The 24,153-nt window shown below is 32.9% G+C and overlaps 1 protein-coding gene across 1 annotated transcript in view; it reads right to left on the bottom strand.

Moving 5' to 3' along the window:
* Positions 1–24,153, bottom strand: part of CNTN5 (contactin 5) — a 495,116-nt gene that overhangs the window by 119,405 nt on the left and 351,558 nt on the right. The window contains exons 14-15 of the mRNA XM_049640842.1: positions 21,057–21,184; positions 18,675–18,850 (exon numbers count right to left, since the gene is read on the bottom strand). Coding sequence (XP_049496799.1) covers positions 18,675–18,850; positions 21,057–21,184 — 304 coding nt within the window. The remainder of the gene's footprint in view (positions 1–18,674; positions 18,851–21,056; positions 21,185–24,153) is intronic.

Raw genomic sequence — 24,153 nt, 5'->3', positions numbered from 1 at the left:
GAAAACAAAGTTAATATTTATTAATAGGGAAATGGCTAAATAAATTGAGGTATAGTCATACCATGGACTCTTATGCATGTATCAAAAAGAATGAATTAGAGATATATCTGGTAACATGAAGAATTTTCAACATTTTTAAATAAGAGTAATCAGATGCAGAAAAAGTATTTAAAATGTTTCAATTTTTTAAAAAAAATCATAATTTTCCTGTACATATATAATTTGTCTAGGATTACATTAGTGCAGAGGAAAATATAAAGGGACATATATTAGAATATTGACAAGCTTAACTAGGTATGGTAAATGCTGTTATGGGAGGAGAAAAGTAGAGGGGAATTATGCATGTATAATAAAAGTAGTATGTATGATATGATCTCACTGGTGTAACACATGTGTCTATGTATACTTGAAGAGGTGCATGAAAACATGATTACAAAAATTAATGGTGCTTAAGTTAGTATGATACCAAGGAATATTTATTCTTTTTTTCTAGTTTTCAATATGTTCAAATAATCTATATGTATATATGTATACACACATATGTACATGTATAAATCTATCTTCATTTTGGTGAAAAAATGAAAAATAGACTTTGATGTAGAGCTGAAAGATATGGTTACCATATAGAAGCACCAGCTAAGTGCTTTTCAATGACTGCAGAGTACTATAAACTAATCAGCTTGTGTGGCTAAAATGATCCAGACCTAGCAAGCAGCAATTTCTACACTATGTCCAAGTGAAGAGTACTTTTCTGTTTATAACTGTAGGTGGTCATTTAGAACTTAGTCTCTTTTTTTATGATTCTGCTTCTTTGACTTATTATCTTTTTGAGGCCATCTGTTAACAAAGAGTCTTCAAATTTTCTTTTGCTAAATGTCAGAGTGGTCTAGCACTATGGTTGTACATTAACAGTCTATAGCTGAGTGATACTGGTCTTCGTGTGATATATTACTCTATATATTCTATTAAAGTCTCTTTGTAAAGGTAATATTTTAGTTAATCTTGGGGAAACTGCTTCAGTGTTGTCTTGCTATTATCTGCTCTCCATGTTTCTCAGTCCAGCACAATTGCATAAATGCTGGCAACTGCATTCAAACCTCAAACCTATGTTATTTTACTTTTAACATTAAGAACTATTAGTGGGTAACATTGATGTCAGAGTAAGTGTAAAACTTACAATGCTATATGAGACCCCAATGAATGGTTAAGAACTTCTAAACACATGGAAGATGACATTTTATAACTGCTCTTCAGATCTTCAGATTTGACTAGAGTTTGATGTCACTAGGGTGTTCCTAGTTGGTAGACTTAATCTTTATTGTTGGCTTGGTCAAGTACATTGCACTATGTGTAAGCCACTTAGAAACACTCAGTAGTATGTCTTTAAATTTATCTTGGCTGCACATGGGATTTTTAAGCAGACCTAATGCAACCTATTTTTGAATTACCTTTTGGTATATTAAGCTGTCCAGTTGAGTTGATTTTTTAAGTCCTTTATTTAAGTCCCATATTGAGATTATAATCATGAGTACATAAGAAATTCTTGAAGAATTTCCGAAAGGACTTTGATGGTATTCATGGTATTCTTACATATTACCAGCTAAAAAAACTTAATGAAGAGTTAATATTCTGCCGTTATGTTTATGATGGAATCTTTACCTTTGAGTACAAGAATTTCAACAAAACTGCATAATGTGCACTGTACTCATTATAAACTTTGTCAAGTTTTGCATGTCTTAATATACCTTAGTCATCTTTTTTATCTTCTAATATATTTTGGAAGCTCTTAACATATTTTGAATTATCAAGTCTAATATTCACTTGAGGAACACATTCACATCCTACATCTATATTCCTTTATTGTACCTTAAAGCCACAATTATAAGTACAATAATAGTAATCTATATCAGTATATTCCATATGAAACAGAATTATTGAATGTAGAACCTGAAAATGATATGAAGTTGAACTAATTAATTTTTCATCTTTACTATTTTCCTTAAGTGACTCTACTGTTATCACAGCCTTATAGGATAAACTGTTTATTTAATTCTAGATTGTGAACAGTTTTATAAATATTTCCATTCTCTTCAAGAGTTTCAGCTGTAGCAAAATCAGTGGTAACAAAAATTTATACCAACCATTCTTTAATGAGAAACAACTGGAAATGCTGGCTAAAACAGTCTATGAATTTATTTTGGGTGTGGAATATTCAGTATGTTCCTTTTTTAGATATATCCACAATCTTTTTCAGCATTCATTAATAAATATACCTGCCTTTGTTCTTGTCAAAATAGAACTAAAACACACAAATCACTAGAACCAATTTTTGGAAGAGACATTTAACATGGATTATTTTAGGATAGATAAGGTAGCTAATATTACAATTATCTTCAGAATATGCTATTTTCCTGAAATAACAATTAATTCATTTTTTAATTAAACAAGTAAGATTTCTCTGTTAATTACTTTTTTCTAACTGTTGCCAAATTTCTATTAAAAGGCAAAGTGTTAAAATCCCTAATATTTTAAAAAAGAAAACACAAGTCATATAAAATGGAAAAATGACTTTGCATAACCAGATCAAGCACTTTGACTTACTTAACTCAATAAAAAAAGACCAAATCAGACAGTGACTACATAGACAGTTAACCTAGTTTGTGTTGGTAGTGACAGTATATGTTGTTTTAGTGTTGTGCAAATGACTATTTTTCCCTTATATAACACCACATGTGTAATTTAGTTTTTAGGTTAGTCTTAAAAATGATACCATAGTTGAAGGTAAGGATCATTTAGCACTGATAATTGACTGTGTGGTAGACTGTTGCAGTGATGGTCCCAAAGTTTTTTTTTTATGTCTTCCTGGAGTACACCCGTGGGTAACCCCCACCCACACTCACTGCACTTCACAAAGTGACTTGCAATAGTCAATGAGATACTAGCAAACATGGAACAAACAGATGCTTGTAATGTACATGTGCACTGGAGATTGCTATTTTGAAACCTGTAACAATCACGTGGCATAACCTGGGCTGGCCCGCTATAGAGTGAGAAACCACTTAAAGTGGGGACGCCTGGGTGGCTCAGTCGGTTGGGCGTCCGACTTCAGCTCAGATCATAATATCACAGTTCACGAGTTCGAGCCCCATGTCCGGCTCTGTGCTGACAGCTCAGAGCCCAGAGCTTGCTTCGGATTCTGTGTCTACCTCTCTCTCTGCTCCTTCCCTGCTCACACTTTGTCTCTCTCTCAAAAATAAATAAACATTAAAAAACAATTAAAAAAAAAACAGAGACCTACCATCCTAGGTGCCTCCCTGCCCCTCTCCCCGCCAAACAGCTCTTAGTTGACCTGGTAGTTGACTGCAGATGCATATACAAGCCCAAGTGAGAACAGCAGAAAAGACAGCTCAAAGGCCCATCTCAAATTACCTACCCATAGAGTTGGGTCATAAATTTTGTGAAATTCTTTTTGCAACAAAAGCTAAGAAAAAAGAAACTGGAACCATAATTGAATGAGACTTTTGTTAATCCTGGGAAGAGGGTTCCAAGTTGAAGAAATGTTAAAAAAAAAAAAGAAAATGTGGCCGGAGGATAGATGGTGGTAGATTACAAAAACGTCCGCAATACCTTGCAGTTCTTCCCAGCAGAAACTTGTTTCTCTACCCTTTGAATCTGGTATGGCCTTAAAATAGAATGTGACAGAAGTGGCATTGAACAAGTTCTGAGCCTAGGCCTATGGGACCACGATGTTTCTGCTCTTGGACCTTGGAACTGTGAGACCTCCATGTGAACAAGTCTGGGCTAGACTGTTGGACAGTAAGAAACATGTGGCTCATTTGCCCCTGTATCCTTAGCCTATAGCCAGCCTGTTAAGCCAGCCCTTAACATTAGTGCTTCAAAGTTGACTGGCAGCTGACTACAGAGGCATGAATGAGTCTTGCTGAGACCATGATCTCCAGCTGAACTCAGCCCAAATTGCCAACCCATAAAATCATGAGCTAAATAAATGATGGTTTGAAGGCACTTAGTTTTTGAGTGATTTATTTTGCAGCAAAAACTAACTAATACAAACTATGTTCATTTAATGTTCATCTCTATATATTTAGGATAACTACTCCTTAATTACTTTTCTATAGTTGAATAACTAGGAAACAAAATAGATATACAAAAAGAATTCATTGGTATTTAAACTGTGAAATATTCTCTCTCTCTCTCTCTCTCTCTCTCTCTATATATATATATATGTAATCAACATCTTTATCAACATCTAAAATATAAAAATAAACACACCAATGGATTATTTCAGTCAGAATTTTGGTATGTGACTAAATGTGGCTGGAAACAGCAATCTGGGCAACATCTCCCCTCCTCCCCCGCAAAAACAAGTTAACTAAGAAAAAGTGATCTTTAATGTCTTTTACCTGATTATTCTTAAAGACAAATAGAAACATCTTATTGAAATGCTTGCATCTCTAACATTAGCTAAAGTTGTTTAAACATTGAAGACATTCTAGTAGCCTGTTCAGAATCATTACCTATGTGATGGGCACTGTGAGCAAAGCATGTCAGAGGTCTCTTACTTCAGGAAAGCCAGTCTTTCAGTATTCGTTACTACTTAAATGATGGATTATGGCAATTAGACTGCAGATTTCAGGAATGCATGTGCAAAATACCATGTATTTAATAAGTACTTTAAAACAAATTTGTCAGTATGCTTATTTATTTGTGGGGCTATCACCAGTTAAAAAGGATAAAATATAATATTTTATAGTTTCAAGTAGGCTTCTTCATATGAAATCTTTCAACTTTTTAGTACAACATAATATCTTCACAGTTTATGCATTCTAAATTATTTTAGCTAATTTTGCTTCAAGATAGTTAATCCTTTTGGTTTTGCAGACGTGTAAATTATATAATGAGAAAAAATTTAATTTTAGGATAATTTAAAAATTATCAGTTGGATTATTACCTTACCTTATACTAGTTGATTGAATAACCTTTGGTAATGAACTTAGTAATAAATTAAATTGAATATTAATTCTAAGAACAAGTCTTTCCGCCAATGACATACTTGGTTAATAAGTCAAAATTTTCCTCCAGAGTTTACCTCTCTCAACAGTATAATATCTCAATACTATAACACTTATCACATTAAATAGTTATTTAAAAATCTATCTAGATTAGGAGTTCTAGAAGAGAGAAATCACACGCTACTCAACCATATATTCCCTGCCCTCATATAGTACTATACATATTACAGGTAACCACTAAAGTTTTGTAAAGTAAAAAAAAAAAAAAAAAAGGCTAAAATCTTTCCTGATATTGATATATTCCTTTATTTATTTATTTATTTATTTATTTATTATTTTTGGTATGGTAATTTAACAAATGAGCAGGGAAATGAGAAAGTCACTATATATAAGAGCATAAAATTCTATTTGTTTATATGATAACTCATTTAACAAATATTTTATTTAGCAAATAATCTGCCAGGCATGATATCAAGTACTCAAAATGGTTAGCAAGGTAGATATGATTCCTATCTTCAAAAATATATAATTTACTAAAGCAATAAATATGGATGGAAGCAGAAATTCTGATTTTAGCCTGTTTCCTTAACTGTGTTGTATTCTTATAATTGCCTCTAGAATAACAAGCAGACTTCTTAAAAAACCACATAGTACTTCTCAGGGAATTAGCTCATGACCCTGAATATTGAATCTTAACACTGCAATAATTAATTTCTTTTTTATATACTCCATAGACAGCTTCAAGCAAGGTGTAAATTTATGTAAAACATATACTTATGCTAAGAAACATATAATTTAATTTGGAAACATCTGGAAGCTTTACTTTTACCAGGAATATGTAACTTGCTTTAATTGGAACCAAGAATAATCATAACTATTTGCTTAACTTTCCAAGGTTATATGGGCAGCTTTCTTTAAAATGGAACTTCTGTAGTAATATTAGATGTAATTTGCTTAAACTGTAAGACCATTGTTTGTTATTTGGATTTGGTACACAAAACCTTAGTATTTTTCATATTTTTTTCATGCTCTGTCCCTACCCGGAATGTCTTCTCCCCCTTCTTCTTCCTGCTTTGCCTGCAATACATATGTTATTCTCCTGTAAGAATAGTCTCAGGTGTTATTTGATTCAGAAAGTATGCTTTGCTTCCACACATTAGATGATGTGCAACTTGGACTGAGTTTCCTAAACACAGTTCTTCCATTGCTCTTGCCACATACCAGTTTATATGTCTGTTCCTCTGTTAAGACCCAATGCTCCTCAAAGGCAACACTCTATCTCAGTTTATTCATATACCTCCCATAGAATGTTTGTTATTGATTACTACAGAATCTTCAGTTCCTGGACAGGTATCTAGTATATAGGTGCTCAATAAGTCTTTATGGAACTGATATAAATTCTGAATTCATCTGCTGTTCATTGATAAAATACTCTATAGAGCCATTAATTATTTGGTAAACATAAAAGTATTGTGCTTTCCAAATTCTCTAAATTGATCTTTTCCATTTCTTTTATGTGAGGGATATCAGATGAAGAAAGGAAGTGAATAATAATAGCCCAATAGTTATCTCCAAAAATTTATCTTCCTCCTTTTACAACAGAAAAAACATCTTTGAGAGGCTACTTACTGAGTTATTAATTCTAGACTCTTAAAGTGCACTTTTGTATTGTAACATGATAAAAATAGTCCATGTAAGAAACTAGAGGATTTTGAAAAGCTAAAAGCTAAACACATCATAACACTTAGGCATGCTTTAGACTTTAATACAAAACAGATGTAGAAAGAGAAATTTCAAAATAAAAGTAGAATTTCAAAGATGTCTTGAAAATAATGACCTCTCAAAAACCAAGTCTTTGAAAATCACTTTAAGAAATAATATAGGAGTCAGTCTAAAACACAATACTTACATATCAATAGTGTTTCAAAATGTAAACTGAACCATGTTTGCTTATAAAATCCTAAACCTTATGTGGTATTAGAGAATAAGGACAGTCTTTTATTTACTAAGGCTTTTAAAAACAACAACAAAAAAATAATCGTCTTTTATATATTATTCCTACAAGCTGGAAATTCTAATATCAAGGGCCTTATTTTACTATGAATTTCATCATTCTGCAGGTTAAATTATATCTCCTGGATACATAGATACACATAAGGTACTTTTTAAAAAATAACACCAACAGGGCACCTGGGTGGCTCAGTGGTTAAGCATCTGATTTCAGCTCAGGTCATGATTTCACAGTCAATGGGTTCAAGCCCCACGTTGGGCTCTGTGGTAACAGCTCAGAGCCTGGAGGCTGTTTTAGATTCTGTGCCTCTCTCTGCTCCTCCCATGCTCATGCTCTGTCTCTCTCTCTGTCTCTCAATAATAAGTAAACACTAAAAAAAAATTAAAAATAACAAGAAAAAAACCCTATAAAACATATCTACATTGCTTAAACATGGTAACTAGAATCCATTGACTATTTCTCTTTTATTACCAACTCCTGTGGTTATTATTTCCAAAGAAAATGATTACTTTTAGCACAATATCAAGAATATTTAAATTTTCATATGAAGCAAAATGAATAAAACTATTGGTTACTGATATTCTTTCTAACTTCAATAGAAGTTAGAAATTTTTCTTGGTTAACAATAATAAAAAGGCTATTTAGATAGTATAGTTAACATATGTTTCTAAATGGTCTACACTAAATGGCTGTTTTAGTTCATCTACTCCTATCTTCACTGATTCCTTTAGCAACCCTACAAATATTTATTTAGTCTTTAATGTACTCCAGGTACTGTGTTAAGTTCAGAAAATAAACATATAATTAACTTCTGGAAATGTAGAGGCTAGAAGGGAAAGAATCAAGTACTAATTTACAGTAGATTTTGATACTTGCTTTGGTGGAAGGATGGGAAAGGTATAATGGATGCACTGGGAGAATGTGTATGAGGAAAAGGGAAGAATCTGAAACCCTACCAGCTATCCGACTTGAAAACCGGGTTTTGGTAGTTGAAAACTCACATGAAACCAACAGTCCTGTAAGTAATATAGTAGGAAAACAGAATTTTAAATGTCTCAAATGTGGAAACAATATTTTCTTCAGAAGAATGTTGCAACTCTTGTACTCTACATTCATTGTCTCATCTTCAGCTGTAAAAGCAATGTAACATAATTTATCTCATATTCATTTTGAAAGAATCTTCAAAAGACTAAAAAGTGAAGTTGATAAAAATGGGTTGATACATTATACACTGATACAATTACAACAGCCAGAAGAGTGAGCTTTAATAAATAGGAAAACACACCCACAGAACATCTGAAAAGGCAAGTATGGGAGGATATTTTAAGATGTTTTTCAATCCATCATCAGTAATTTTTGTGAGAGGATTTTTTAACACAATTTGGTGATTTGATATTACAGAATATTTTAGTTTAATTTTTTGATAGTGTTCAAATAAGTCAGGTAAAAATAGGCTGAGTTGTCCAGCTAGAGAGGTAGAACTACAGAAAAGAAACACAGTCTCTCTCTCTGTCTTCAATTTTCAAAATGCTACTGTGAAGAATTATGGGTAGTTTTCATTCTTCATGTCTTTGTTTCAAAAACATCAAACTATATTTGGAATAGCATTCATGGCAATGAAGTTTTAAGCTCAAAGAAGCTTAAATGATAATGGTGGCTGTGTTATAAATGTGCTTGTGTTGCCTAGAATCTCAGCAATGATGTCCCCTCCATGCCTCTTCCTTCCTGGGGCTCAGTTTCTTTATTTACGTGTAACTTGTCTGACACAATGTTATTGTGGGAATCAAATGAAATAATTCATATAAAAGAGGAAGGGTAAAAGTTCTCTTTATGATGTAAAATTCTATTTATATATTTTAGCCTAGATCTTAATCAGATAATGAATCTGTTTCAATTTTATTCTGAAATGATTAACTAAATATTAAAGAGTCCGATTTATACCTTTGCCTTTAAAAAATATACATAACATATTTTTGGTAAAGTTACAGGAGATAGTTCATGATAGTAAAGTTTGCAAATATTGGGAAAAAGAACGTGCATAGTATAAATGTAACCACATAATCATAGTATAAACTTTATAGAAGGTGAGTAATTTTAGATGAATATATGAAAATCTTACCAGCAATGAGAATAATTGACCCACAAATTTTAAATTGAATGAAGGATATTTACTATAATTTCACATTAAACTTATTGAGAAAGTAGGAAATTTAAAACATCATCTCCCTTTTACCACAAATAAAAACAAAACCAATTATTATATCATAGGGTATTTGTGAGAGTTAAATGAAATAGCATTTGAAAAGTTTAGCATGTTGCCAGGTACCTAGTGGGCATTCAGTGGATGAGAGCAATTATGATTATTTTTATTATTACTCATCTCTGTTTCCAGTGCTTTCTAAGTGATGGCATTTGCCATTACGGCTCTCAGGTCAGAATTTCAGAGAAACAGTCTCTGAGACGGAGACTCCATTAAGGAATGCCTTTGGGATCAATATTTGTGAAAAATGAAGAAAGTAGAATTGAGCAGAGGACGTTGTTTAAATGCATTCACAACAAAGTTTTCAGCTTATCCTTTATAACCATCCCTAAGCATTCATCATCCTTACCTTTGGTCATGGACTGAAAAGCTGGGGCATAACTTGGGCCAGACAACTCTTTTTGGCTGAGGGCAATTCCCAGAGAGGGACTTTGGTGAAGCGAGCAGCCACCAATACTTTCAGTGGCTTGGGAAAAGAGTACCTCAATTTTTAAAGGCAATCTGGGCAATACATCATGGCGTCTACTACAGTGGCCTACGGTAGCCTCAGTTAAAATGGACACAATTAGTTATCCTTCCTAATTCAATTCATTTGAATAGGCCCACAAATCAATTTGAATAATGAAAGGGAGAGGAATACAAGAAAACAAGAAAACGGGAATTTTTTTAAAAAAAATTATTGAGATTTGAATAGCATCCTCTTAAGAAACAAATAAAATCAAATACTGTACAAAATTGGAGTATTGAGAAAAGATGAGTATTAGGATTTAATAGTAATTTAGGTACTCATTTCAGTAACTTGACTTGAATATTTGACACACCTGGAAAACTACAATTTTATAACTTAAAGATACTTTTATCTACTAATTTATTTTAAGCTATTTAGTACATATATATTTATAAAAAATATTTGCTGTCTTATAAAAATAAATCTTTATTAGATTGGAACAGGGAAGGAGTTCCAGAGTCAAGGTCCATTTGATAATTCATCAGTGTGCAGTTGCAGGACAACTGACAGAAATTTAAAGTAATAACAGATAAGCACAATCGAAATTCTCAACTGAAACAAAGTATTTGGAGTGTTATTTGGTGTGAAAATTTATATTATAAATTTGTTATGTGTATTAAAAAGACTAGTAAGTCTAAGTAAGTAATTCATTATTGAAAATGACTTAGAATTAGGTAAGAATGTATTTTCATGAAGTCACTGAAATAATCAGATAGACTTAATAGTCAAAGTTAAAAACAATGACATGATTTTGCAAACACGTACTGGGGTCTACCAATAGTCACATTTCTAAAGAAACAGACACTTTATTCCAGATTAAACTCACCCTTTGGTTGGATTAAAAACAACCAACCCAAGGACAATGTATTATAGAAATTATAATTTCTATATTATTATAGAAATATAGAAATCCAGCCTGATTTAATACAGGGAAAAATAATTTTGGAGAAAAACAACTTTCAAAACGAAAAAAATTATGGAGTCCTCAACATGTAAGCACTTCTTAATCTCTGGAGGTAGTGAGCTAATAGCGTATTTAATTTCTGGAGTTTACAATCCAGGAAAGCAAATTCTATTAAGAGGTAAATAGTGTTTTATATTTCTCATTCTCCCCCTTTCCTAATGCAATAACCGGAAATATCCTAATTGGTTTTGATGAAAATCTCTAGAAAGTATGTATTTTTATCCCCTCAGAGATCACAGAACACAGGCTATGTTGATCAGATTTTTCCTGCCATAGCCTAAACTAAAATCGACTTTCTCTATCAAGAAGCTTTATTTTTCTTTTTTCTCTCTTTCAGAAAAACAATAACAAAAAAGTAAACTTAACAGTTCTTCACTAAAAAACACAGAAGAGGGGCGCCTGGGTGGCTCGGTCGGTTAAGCGTCCGACTTCGACTCAGGTCATGATCTCACGGTCCGTGAGTTCGAGCCCCCGCGTCGGGCTCTGTGCTGACGGCTCAGAGCCTGGAGACTGTTTCAGATTCTGTGTCTCCCTCTCTCTCTGCCCTTCCCCTGTTCATGCTCTGTCTCTCTCTGTCTCAAAAATAAATAAACGTTAAAAAAATAAAAAAAAAAACACTGAAGAGAAACTAGTGACTTTCATATCACCCATACGCTATATAAATGCATTATAAAGATAAAATAACTACCAACAATGGACCTTTAAATGAGCAAAAAAATCTCTGTATCTTCACCATATTACCACACCCAGAAAGTTTGTTTTGATGGACTATATTTAAATGAACAAAGTGAGTCCTGTGATTTGAATGAGTAACGTTGTCTTTTTATATGTGATAATGTTGGAAGCATTACCTGATTTTGCTACATTTGACCAACTATGAAGAGGCTCACTTCAAATTTTGCTTTGTGGGACCCCCTGCTAATCAGAGTAAATGGAGGTGGATAATCAACATGGTATTACTACTCAGCTGTGATCCTGGTGGTATTATGGCCCACAGATTATGTAGGTAACATCCCCAGGATTTAAGGAAGACTCTCCCAATAATTGACTGTCTTAGATGTCACCGAGGCAGTCACCTTTCATTTAGTTCCAAATTTTGCTCAAGTGAATATCCAATTTTGTGTCAAAGTAAAAAAGCAAGTACATAAACTATCCTGTTGTAAGAAAAGGTTTTAACAGAATTTTATGCAGTATTTAACTATATTAAAATCTCTGAAATAATGCAATAGTTGGCTAAGTCGAGAAAATGGTTTACATCAAATTATTAGTTTTTTTAAGTAGACATTGTCTTTTTTTGTTTTTTAATGTTTATTCATTTTTGAGAGAAAGCACACATGAGTGGGGGAGGGGCAGAAGGGAGGAGGACAGGAGATCCAAAGTGGGCTCTGAGCTGACAGCAGTGAGCCTGATGTGGTGCTCCAAGTCAGGAACCCTGAGATTGTGACCTGAGCTGAAGTCAGATGCTCAACTGACTGAGACACCCAGGTGTCCCTCAAATTATTTTTTTATTCAGCAAAGATTGACTGAGTGGCTATTCTGTGGACATCCATAGTGCAGCGTAATAAAAAATAAAACAGCGTATTAGCTTCTGTTTTTAGGGACCCCACAGTTTAGCTTGTTTCATGAATATATAAAATGTTATAGAACAATAGATTTTAATGGCATATTTTGTTCCTGTTCATAGGACTGCATGAAACATATACACATACCAAAAAAGATGGGCATTCTTTTTTGCTATGGAAGCTACTACTACTTTGAAGATAGTGGGTGGAGGAATTTTTCTTTAAGCAGGGAGAATGGCTGTGGTAACTTTTCCAAGAATAGTCTGAAAATTCTAGGGCCTTTTAGGGTAATTTCTCTCTTTCTTAAGAGACCAAGTTTGACTGGTGATTATTCTGTCCTATTAAAATTACAAATTGACTTCTTTTCTTAAGTTAGATGAAAGACCTGGAAAGTGGTGGTAAAACAAATATGTGTAAGTCAAAAGTTTATAGCACAGAACAGAAAGTTGGTGAGTTACCAGGATGCTGGGATTTACAGCAAGACCTAGATCTAGGAGGCAAGTAATCAAGTGATGAGGAAAGACAAGCCCTTTGTCAGGGAGGGAGAAGTTAGGGCTCAGAGTTTAGGAGGCCTTATTACTTGAAAGTACAAATATTACTAGTGAGTATAATGAACCAAAGAGAATGTGTTCCTTTGATAGAGCTACTGATCCTCTGCCTTTTCACACACTTTCTGATTAGTTATGAAATGCCTCCAAGACCTGCTAATGTGATGAAGAAGATGTAGTAGATGCTTTAGAGGTCCTCAGAACTTTATGCCTTAGTAAACCCTGACAATGTGTCCAATGATTTCATTCATTTTTACAACATTAGCATTGCTCCACTGGGAAAGAGAATGGTGCCAGTTAAGCACTTACTGTCTTCCATTCTGAGACTTTTACAATCCTTAGGAAATAGATGTTAATTCCCAAGAAGATAAGCTAGGAACAAAAGTAACTATAATATGAAGACTGGCATAGGCTAGAACATTTCAACTAATGTCAAATCCTTATGATACTAAAGAATTTGTATTCTAGCCCCTTTTATCTACCTAATACGCCACAAAAATTATAGATATGAAACAGGTATGTTCCTTTATGATTCCTATGCTTGGTATACAGATTATCACAATTTCTCCTATTTTCCAACACTCTGACATTGAGGTCTGATTCGTAATGGAATGGACTAGTTCATAGGAGTGAGTTCCTCACCACTAAAATGGTTCCAGCAGACACTAATATACTGATGGAGTATCAGCCTAGGACAAACCCTGTAATTTCCAAGATCTCTCACAGCCCTGAGATACCATATCTTTTCTCATTTTAGGTTGCCTTTCTCTTTCTTCTTTTCCTATCCTAATGAGGTCTAGGTCAGGTAGCACCTTCTCCCCAAATAATATTACTTCCTATAATTGTTATGATGAGTTGTATATATAGCTTATATATATGTGTGTGTGTATATATATATATATATATATATCTATGATATATATATATATCTTATATATATAGGTTATATATATGTATATAGCTTATATTTATGTATATGTGCGTGTGTATACACACACACACACACAGCCAATGATATTTGGCTATAATAAAAAATAGTAATTGTTTTTTATAGCCATCTTTTTTCTTGAATTGCTTAATATTCTATGTTATCTTTTATTTCTTAAAGACTGGAACCAAATCATCTTTTTACTTTTATTTCCCACAGTTTATAGAGAAGGGATGAACACATATGGTCAATGAATATGGAAAATGTACGCTTTACAAAGAAGAAAGAATAAATAATGCAGTTTAAAAATCACGCTGTATTTAGTCTTATAACCCCGATTTAGTATCCATGTGCCCTGGAAAAGTCTTATGCTTTAGTTTCCTCATTAAAAAATGATGTCAAATATCTCTACTATGCCTTCCTGGGTATATTGTTACAACCAGAGAATTCAGTAAATATGAAGGACCATTCAAATAGTGCACTTTTATTTGGTTATTGCCCATTTAGTTACAATTTAGCATGTTTGGAGAATTCATAATGGAAAGGGCAATTCTTCTTTAGTGGACTATCCTGATTACAAATGTTTAAGTTTTTTCTCTTCCAAAAAACAGCAAATTTCAGCCTTCCAGTATATTCAGTGTAACTGTTCTTTAACATTATAAAGATTAAAACTAGCTTATATCTCTAACGAATAATTAGGACTTTCAAGTCTCTGAAAAAACAATGGATCACCACAGTTCTCCATTAAGATTGTAACTTTGGGGGCTACCTGGCCATGCTCAGGTACTGTCCAGACATCTTGAGAGTATTAGGAGGTTCTTGCAGACCTCTGACCAACATAAACAATTGTGTTGAAACACAATTGTAAATACCTTATTTGATAAGAGGATGGTTATTTAAGGCCAAACTTGTAATGGTCAACTCCTAATTGCTTAATCAGTCTAGAGTGAATATAAAATCCACAATAGCTTCAATTCCTGCTCCCCACAGCTGTCTGAATTGTCTCCCCCAAAAAAACAAATCTTAATCACATGACTCCCTGCTACCTTCCAAATACAACCCCAATTCCATGGCTTGAAAGTCAGGGCCTTTTACACTGGTCTCTGCTGCTTTTCTTTAAATGTATTCAAAAACTATTCACTTATTGTGTACTATGTGCCCTCACTCTGTTGTTAGGTCTAGTGGTTCCTCACTGTTCCTGAAACATGTTCTAAACTCTTCTGTCCCTTCTGTCTTTGCTTTATCAGCTCACTCTGTCTGAGATATAGTTTTCTCTCCTAGCCTTCTGGCAAAATCCTACCTTTCCAGCTCAGGTTCAGAAACCATTTCCTCCTGACAGCCATATGCACAAAGTTCTCTGGTGATAGCACTGTTATAGCAGATAGATCACTAGCTCATCCTGCGGTCTCTCCCTTAAACTGTGCTCTCTTATGGATGGAGGGCTGTGTATTTTACTTTCATCCACAGCACTTAACTTGTAATGATGAACTGAAATTAATATCTTAAGGATAGCCTCACTAACTTGTCACATTTAGTTAATTCATATCATTGCCAAAAAAAGTGATTTGGGTGAATGGGATCAAATATTTATTTGGATTGTTTCGACCCTTTTAACAGTGGCATTGGTAATTAGGATTCACTTCAAATCAGTCAAAATCCTGGATTTGTAAAACCTGGCATAAGTAAAAGGGGCAAGGGAAATAGAAGCATTTTCAATACAGATGTTTTAATTTAAATTTCAAAGCAATAGTTATTATTTTTTTTAACGAGATGTGATTTTATGTTTTTTTCATTCTCTTGTAATGCAGTCTGAAAGCTATTTTATTTAAAACAAAACCGTGTATATAACATTATATATAGATGTATGATAGCTACACTTAAAATTTTGTTTACAGTTTTATCTAAGAAACAATGGCTGTGTATAAAAGACACCAGTACAATTAGTTGAAAAGTAAAGAACTCCATTAAGCTATATTTTGCCATCTATGAGATGCTAAATATCAACACCATTGGTATTTTTTCTCCCAGAGATTTGGTTGATTCACTTGATGCTATGCAGTGTTAATGTGCTCAAAAAGTATACCCCTCTTCCTTTTCTGATTTACCCCTGTTCAATTGCCCACTGGTAGGTTAGGTCTAGGGCAGTTAATTCAGTCAAAGGCATACTCTGTTCCTGGTTAAGCAGTCCCTGAATCTGTTTGGCTTTCTTACTCTGCTGTGCTAGCCTAGGTCCCCATGGTCCTTCAATGGCTTTCCCTTAAAACTCAGAGCAGTTCATAAATCATCTTCTCTTCTGAGTCCTATCCTGTCCTTATTATCACCAGAGTCTTCAGTTGTCCTCTTAAACAGGAAGTAGCCCACAAGTCCAGAGGCATCCCAAATTTCCCTTATTTATAAAACTTTCATTTCTCCTCTTAAAATATATTATTTGGGGGATAGCATTTTTTTTTTCTCTGCCTTATCAATGTCATAAAATGGTATTTTCTCCAGTATGTATCCTTGAAGCCAGCCAGGACTCAACCAGAGTTGGAGGTAATTAAGAGGAAGGGGATAGATAATTTCTTTATGGTAGTTTTAGAGCTTCCAAATATTTTTAAGTACATATGTATTTCTATTAATTATTCTAAATATACTAAAAATGATGAATGCTAAATTACCTTAAAACTAGATATTATTCTCACTTCTCAGTATGATAATGTGCTTTCTTTTCTTTTATTCTATAGCTTCTTATTACTGTCTACAATCCAGAGCCTAAGTTTAACATGGCCTTTATCATATGGATTTGCATGGAGTAAGGAGTCAATTTTTTATGTCTTAAAGGCAAGAACAGCATATATACAAAGAGGGATACAGCAGGTATTGTCAACTTCCAACTTTATAAAAAAGATTAAAGGTATTTATTGCTACAAATGAATGATATCAAACTAAAGTGGTAATGTTTAAGAGACAAAAATAAGAATTCTTATTATATAAGAATAATTTTACCAGGACCATTAATCTCTCTCGATATTTTAAATAAAAAGGGGTCCTGTTTACATGAAGAAAACCCAATATTCATTTTAGGCATATTTTTACTTTATGTATCTGATCACTCAGAGTGAATTTTTACAGATAATCTTAAGAAGATATATTTTTGTTAGTATATTTTTGTTTTGAAATGTGATATTTTTGTATTACATTTTTCTGGTTCTGTTTTATTTGTTCACAATCTTGAAGGAACTGTTAACCCCAGGTAAAGGAAAAAGGAAAGTCACAAATTAGGGAAAATGAGTTTAATTTAACATGATCTAAATGATTTGCATATAACATAACCATTAATAATTAAAATTAATTTATTTGATTAGATGTGAATGATGTGGTTATTAATTATTTCTTATATATATTATCTCTCCCATTAATTTCAAAGTAAATCAGGATGAAAAGAAACATTTGGAAGGAAATGTTTAATTTTGGTTACATTGGCAAACGTAAAAAGACAGTTCATATTTATTCTTCTACTAATATTAAATTCTAAAGTGAGAAGGGACATTAGAAATTTTCTGGTTTAATCCACTCACTTCATTTGTCTATGAGATTATTGCCCAGGAAAGCTAAGTGGCTGGCTTTTTGTTACAAAGCTGATTAGGAATTGACCTGGGACTGGATCCAGAAAATTTCTGACTTTGGATCTGGACTTTTTTTTTCTTCCCCACTGTATCATATTACTTGTAAAATAAAATTCAATATAAACAGAGCTTTATATATATATATATTTGGTCTTACCACAGCTGTGGTTTTCTAGTGTTTCCCAAACTGTTTACAGAAGAATAAATGGATATTAACAAGTATGGGGAAACATTTAAATTTTTTTTAATGTTTATTTATTTTTGAGAGAGAGACACACAGAGTGTGAGTGGAGGAGGGGCAGAGAGAGAGGGAGACACAGAATCTGAAGCAGGCTCCAGGGTCTGAGCCATCAGCCCAGAGCCCAACGCGGGGCTCAAACTCACGAACTGTAAGATCATGACCTGAGCCAAAGTTGGATGCTTAACCAACTGAGCCACCGAAGTGCCCCGAGGAAATACTTTAAGTTGGATTTTCAGGCATAAATTACATTTGGATTCACCTCTTCAGCCAAAACAAAAGGGATATTTTAGGCAAAATCTCTCTCTGTTACCCTACTTCCATCATCTTTCTCTCCTTTCATCATTATTTCATTCTTTTACCTTAAACAAGAACTTGGGGGAAAAAGGTCTTTTTTCACTTCTCTGTTGAGAACACTGATGTTCTATAGCATTTGGCTCAAAAGATTCCCTCTTCAGTTAGTTGATTGCCACAAAATTGTGTAATATAGGACAAGATATTACAAGGGAATGACTTGGTAGACAAAAAATGAATATGCCTTGTCTAAGGCTGACATGTATTTATGACTATTGGTTGATGTTTAAGGTCTGCTTAAGCTCATGTTTAATTCCCTTGAGGAGTTAAAGAATCTTCAAAATTACTATTTCTTGAGGAGTAGGATAGGCAGGCTTATTTCATTTATTTATTGTATCATATTTACTGTTTAAAGTGCTTTAAATAACACTAGTATGTAGCAATATAACTTCTAAGAAGTAATGTGTAAATGTTGACAAAATTAATCAAGTAAATAAAAGTGAGAAATAAATCAAATTTGCATGATGAAGTATTTCCAATTACTTACTGAGCTTTACAAAATTACTTTCAATTTGACATAACATATAATAATGAAAGAAAGTAATAGTTTGAATCAAATATATTTTTCCCTATTTTTCCTTAGCATTTCATAAATAATAAAGTTTTACATTTGAGTGTAAATTTTAAAAATTATAGTACTCGACAAATAGAAGTGTATTAACTTACGGCCCTGATGCTTTCAAAATGTCCACCTTCTTTCTCAAAATCAATAGGCTGTCCTTTTAGTGTCCAGTAGAAAGTGACATCCAAACTAGCATCATGAATTGCTTTGCAATTAAGGACAATGCTTTCTCCCACTGTTAACTCTGTTCTTTTAGGAGTAAGTTCTATTCTTGTAGGTTCTATAGAAACAAAAATGCATTAATTAACATAATCAACACATAGTATTTCCCTGTATTTTATATTTTAAATAATAGAGAAAAACTTAAGCAAAGAATCTATACAATGCAGTTGCTCTGGATACACATCTTTAAATAAAGTATTATTAATTGAAATATTACCTTTTTTTGTATGCTAGGGCATTTTAGTATGCTTTTGTAGAAGACTGATGGTTTAAAAGTTGCTATTCCTATTAAGAAGTATGCATGGATGAAAAAGACAAGAAAATACATAACTATAAGTAGCATTTGGCATTCCAGAAGAAGGAAAATTAGAAAAAAAGAAGTTGTAACCTCCTGGTCTACCTTCAAGGATCATCAAGTATAAATAAAAGGATTTTTTTTTACAATAAAATATGTTCCATATCTAAGGAGGAAGAAGTCAGGTGAGTTCACTTCTTTAAAAGTTATAGAAGTCACCTCCTCTCAAATTACTATTTTAACACAGATAAAAATATAATACTACAACTATGCCAACTTATATTTGCTTTATACACTACAAAACCCTTTTATGAATAGAAAATGCACTTCTCTAACTGATTATAAAATAATTTTGATAAATTGTGGATGGTTTAATTTAGATCCAGAAAGAAAAGCAAATTATTGAATGGAAAATTTTTTGAGAAAAAATGTGTGTTTAATTACTAAAGGATTCAATTAAAAATTTAAAAATAGATACATTTTTACTGTGTTTAAAATAAGTTTGAACCAATAAAGGCTAATACTGCTATTCATCTAAGGGTTATTTAAGCTAGTAATCAAATAATTGAAATATGATTTTTTAAAATGAAGTAGGAAGGTGATGGAGATAGGATTTTGATTTAGTCTTTTTTCCTAGATTCCTGGTTGTAGATACCTCAAGAAGACTGACACAAATGATTAAAAATTAGGCTAATTTTCCTATTTTAGCTCTATTGTTGGCAATAGCATAGTCTGATGAAACATCATTCTTAACCACGGATAAGATCCTTTAATATGCAACATCCTTTTAAGCAGTCAGAGAGAAAATGAATATAAATATTAACATCCTAAAAGTCATATATTCCGTGTGGCTTTCTAAATTCTGACTTCATCAGAGAAGACAGATCATCACAGCATATTATAGTTTAAACGTTGTGAGAATTGGAATGTTCTGGGTAACTAAATATTCCATTTCACTTTTGGTTTACAGAAAACTTTTTTGATATTATTTACAAAAAAGTCTGTGAATCCAGCATTGCTTCATTATGATAAACATTATATAGCACAATGAGACACAGATTAGCAGACTGAATTAGATTCCCATAATGTATGCTGTAAATGAAAACATCATTTAAATCATGTTCCTTCCTTCTGTTAATGTTTGCCTCTTTTCTAAAATATCAGAGTGCTGGCTATTTTAATGACACTTTTATTTCTAAAGAAAAAGAAGGCATTTCTACTTTTTTTTAGCCAAAGTATGATTCACTATATAATACATGCCCACATGGAAAAAATCAAGGATATAGTGCAGTTGTGAAAAATATTTCTTTGCCAATTGATGAGATTTTTCTGCCTAACATATGAGATATTCTTAGTAGTAAACAATGATATGTAGTCTCAAAAAAATGTTCTAGGCCAAAATCTAGTTCACTTTAGAACTAGAAAACTAACAGAAACATTTAAGTGACAATATTTATAACACTAAAAAATGACAGTATATAAAGAATTCCATTGATGCAAGCACCAAAGAGCAGCTCAGGTAACCATTTAACTGATGCACACTCAAACACCACACATTCCTGTCCTCTGTCTGCTATCCTTTCTGCCCCAGATCCCACGGTGACAAAGGAATATTACTGATTGATGTTAAAATTAATCTTGATAGAGGAAAAATATTTTTATACTGTTGGAATACTTTTAAATTTTGAGACATCAAGTAAAACTTCAGAAAGATTTCTTTATCCTCTCACGTATTTTGTTCAAAGCAAAATATTTAAGTTTCTACCAACAATGTGTTCCTTTCTTTATGGTCTCCTAAATAATGGAAGGGACAATTTGGCTGTGTTAGTTCTATGTTTGTAGTGTATCTTATCAATAGAAGCATGCACACACATAGGCGCAAACACAATTTACATGCATATTGTATTTATTCGCTTTCTGACAAAGCTGTGAAACTATGCTTGTAACACAGTTAGCCACATTTTCTTACCTTTTACAGATACTGAAGCTATGGTTTCAGCAGAACCAAAGACATTTTCCCCTTGGCAAACGTACTTTCCCTCATCTGATTTAGAAGCATTTAGGATCCGTAGGCTTCCGTCTGGAAGAATAGCTATTCTGAAAATTATTAAAAAAGGTTTTTGCCTCTTTTACTGCAAATCAGCTAAGTAGTAAAAAACTCTGATGACGTCTGAAACCACCTCCAAGGTAATAATAAATAAGATAAAGGGATCACTGTGAAAATATGTGATAGTAGAAATGTTTTACCCTTCAAGAAATTATGCAATAAACCCACTTAATATCCTCTTATATTTAAAAGGGTCAGAGAGTTAAAGGTTATTTTTTGACACTTTTTGACAGTTAATTTTAAAACTTATGGGAAAAGGTGACCCTGAAATTGGTTATTAAAACTTATAATATCACCCAGCGATATTTTAATATGAAGCTTGAGTATTTTACTTCAAACCCAGAGTGACCTCAAAAATCAAATATAGAAAGAAACAGCATAAAAACATATGGGAGGACAAGTGCAGAACATAAAATTAATTGTATACAGCCAAGAGATGATTTATGGTGGTTTCTCTACAGTGCCACCAGTGCGGCAAGGGTATGAAAATGAGACCTGATACCTGGGCTGCTCACACTGCACTTTTTAAATATAAAAACATGATACCTGAGTTTGCATTTGGGCTTTTTTGAGACCTTTGCTAAAAGTGGACCTTGAGACTTATATGAAGGTGAAAAATTAAAGCATTATTAAAAAAAATTTTAGAAGTTCAGTGAAAGGTTGACATTTGGGATTATCATATTATCCTGTGTATTCATCCTCCCAGAAATATATGGATTTCAAAATTAATTAGTACTTTTGTCCTTTTCTCCCTTTTTTGCTCCTGAAATATAACCCATTACATCACCAATGCATCAACCTCCTCAAGCAACCTGAAGTAAAATAGAAGCTGTCAGTGTCATTTTATTTGTTATGCCACTAGAGTTTGGATTCACTTTTAGGAGAGGAAGTAACAAGCTTTTGATAAGAACTAGTGGCCCTGGTGAACTTAAAATCCTAAAATTAGGTCTTTTAGGTTCTGAAAAGAATAATGTATTCCATGTTAATATAATATTAAACTATTTAAGAAACAAGAATATGTTTAGTCTACTTCCTTCATGTTATTTTAAGGTACGTATTCAATCTTGCCAATTACCCAGAACTGAGTTATTAAAAGCATTGAACTTTGTAACAATTGGATTAGATTCTAGGTTGCTGACTATTGCTTATGAATTTAAAACTACATACTATCATCAATAAAGATACTAGCTTAAAAACATCATATTATTTTCAATATACATCAAACCTGCCTTATAATGTATAAGGAAGACAAATTTAGAAACAAGCCAAACTTGGAATAGAGACTTTGATTTTGTAATATATGTCTAGGAGAGATAACTAACTTGAGGCGTTTGGAAAACACAGTGCCCTTAAAAGTTATATAAACCCATTCAAGATGGTCAATACAAAATTCTATTCATTATTTAAATAGTGCTCATTTTCTATAAAAATGAAATATATTTATTCCATTTAAATTCCAAAGATAAACATACTATAAAAAGATAAACTTGAAAGTAAAACATACTTTATGCAAATAGGCATTATCTTATGAGAATTACAAAGTTTAATGAAATTTAGTTAAATTACTATAATCTATTCAGATCACTAATATCTTTAATATATCTGGATTTTACTGCTTCTAATCTAGCAGGTGGGAAGTTTGGCTTAAAATCCACTTCCTTTAAAGAAATAAATATATCTTAGACACTGGCAGCTCTTGATTTAAGATAAGTCCTTTCTCACTGACAGGAGGCAATACGTTATACTCTCCTTTTAAAGATAGTTTATGAACACCCCTGTACTTTAGGCCACTTGGGGGTTGAAGAATTTTGAATATCATGATTTTTTTTTATCTGTCAAGTGGCAATGTCATTTAACCAAAAGCCTTCAAATGACAAATCTTTATCAGATGAGCTCATATGCATTTTTTTTAATGTAAAAAGAAAAACTAAATGAGACTGTGAATGTGATTTACATAATAATATCTGGCTATTTCACACATAATTACTTAGGTAACTGAATATTTAATTAATGTTTTCTAGCAATTTCCAGCCTCTTTATCTATCTTCTCTCCTCTTCTATTACTATGTAACTCCTACATTTGAAATTTTCAAATTTGGGGATTCATTCTGCTGAGAAGTCCACAAATTGGACCAGGGTAGTAAGGGAGTAGTGAAGTAAAGGTCTGTTGGGGGTAAGGAGAGATTTTACAAATGCAAACCAGCATTCTAGCATTGGGTGCCAAGTTATGCTTACTATATTCTTATCTCTAAACTTTTCCATGAGTTTTTGCCTAGCCCTGGAGATGTCTTGATTCACATCTTGCACTAAATTACTGGATCTCTGCCTTGTTAATCTGCCTAATACCACAGTCTATCTAGGATAACATCATGCTTACCCTTATCTTGCAAGGATTTAGTGCTAACTTTTTTTTTTTTTAATAAGCTTATTTATTTATTTTGAGTGAAAGAGAGAGAGAGGGAGAAGGAATTCCAAACAGGCTCCGCACGGACAACCCACATCATGGGGCTTGAACCCACGAACTGTGAGATCATGACCTAAGCTGAAATCAGGAGTTGGACACTAAACCGACTGAGCCACCCAGGCACCCCTATAGCTAACTTCTTGGTGCGATCTTGATTTCCAAATTTCAGGGCCATTTTCTGGACCTTCCACTTCCATTTTTGGCTTACCTGTCAGATACCTCACAAGTTAGCTTAGGTTTTTCCAGTTAGACTGCCAGCCTAGAGATACTACCTACTTACCAACTGTCACTTTAGAGATCACGCTTTGACTTCCAAATTAGCTTTCTTTTGGTACCATATCATAGTGGATATAATATTACAAAATCATTAATCATTACTTAAGATTATATGCTTTCAAGTCAGAGATGGTTGAGTTTAAGTCACTGCCATTGACTGTTATGTGTGTGATTTCAAGCAGTTAATCTCTTTCAACGTTTTTTTTTTTTTTTTTTTTT

The sequence above is a fragment of the Panthera uncia genome, chromosome D1, assembly GCF_023721935.1.
Source record: "Panthera uncia isolate 11264 chromosome D1, Puncia_PCG_1.0, whole genome shotgun sequence".
Classification (NCBI taxonomy): Eukaryota; Metazoa; Chordata; class Mammalia; order Carnivora; family Felidae; genus Panthera; species Panthera uncia.
The sequence above is the reverse complement of the archived record's forward strand: the minus strand, read 5'-3'. Positions and strand labels throughout refer to the sequence as shown.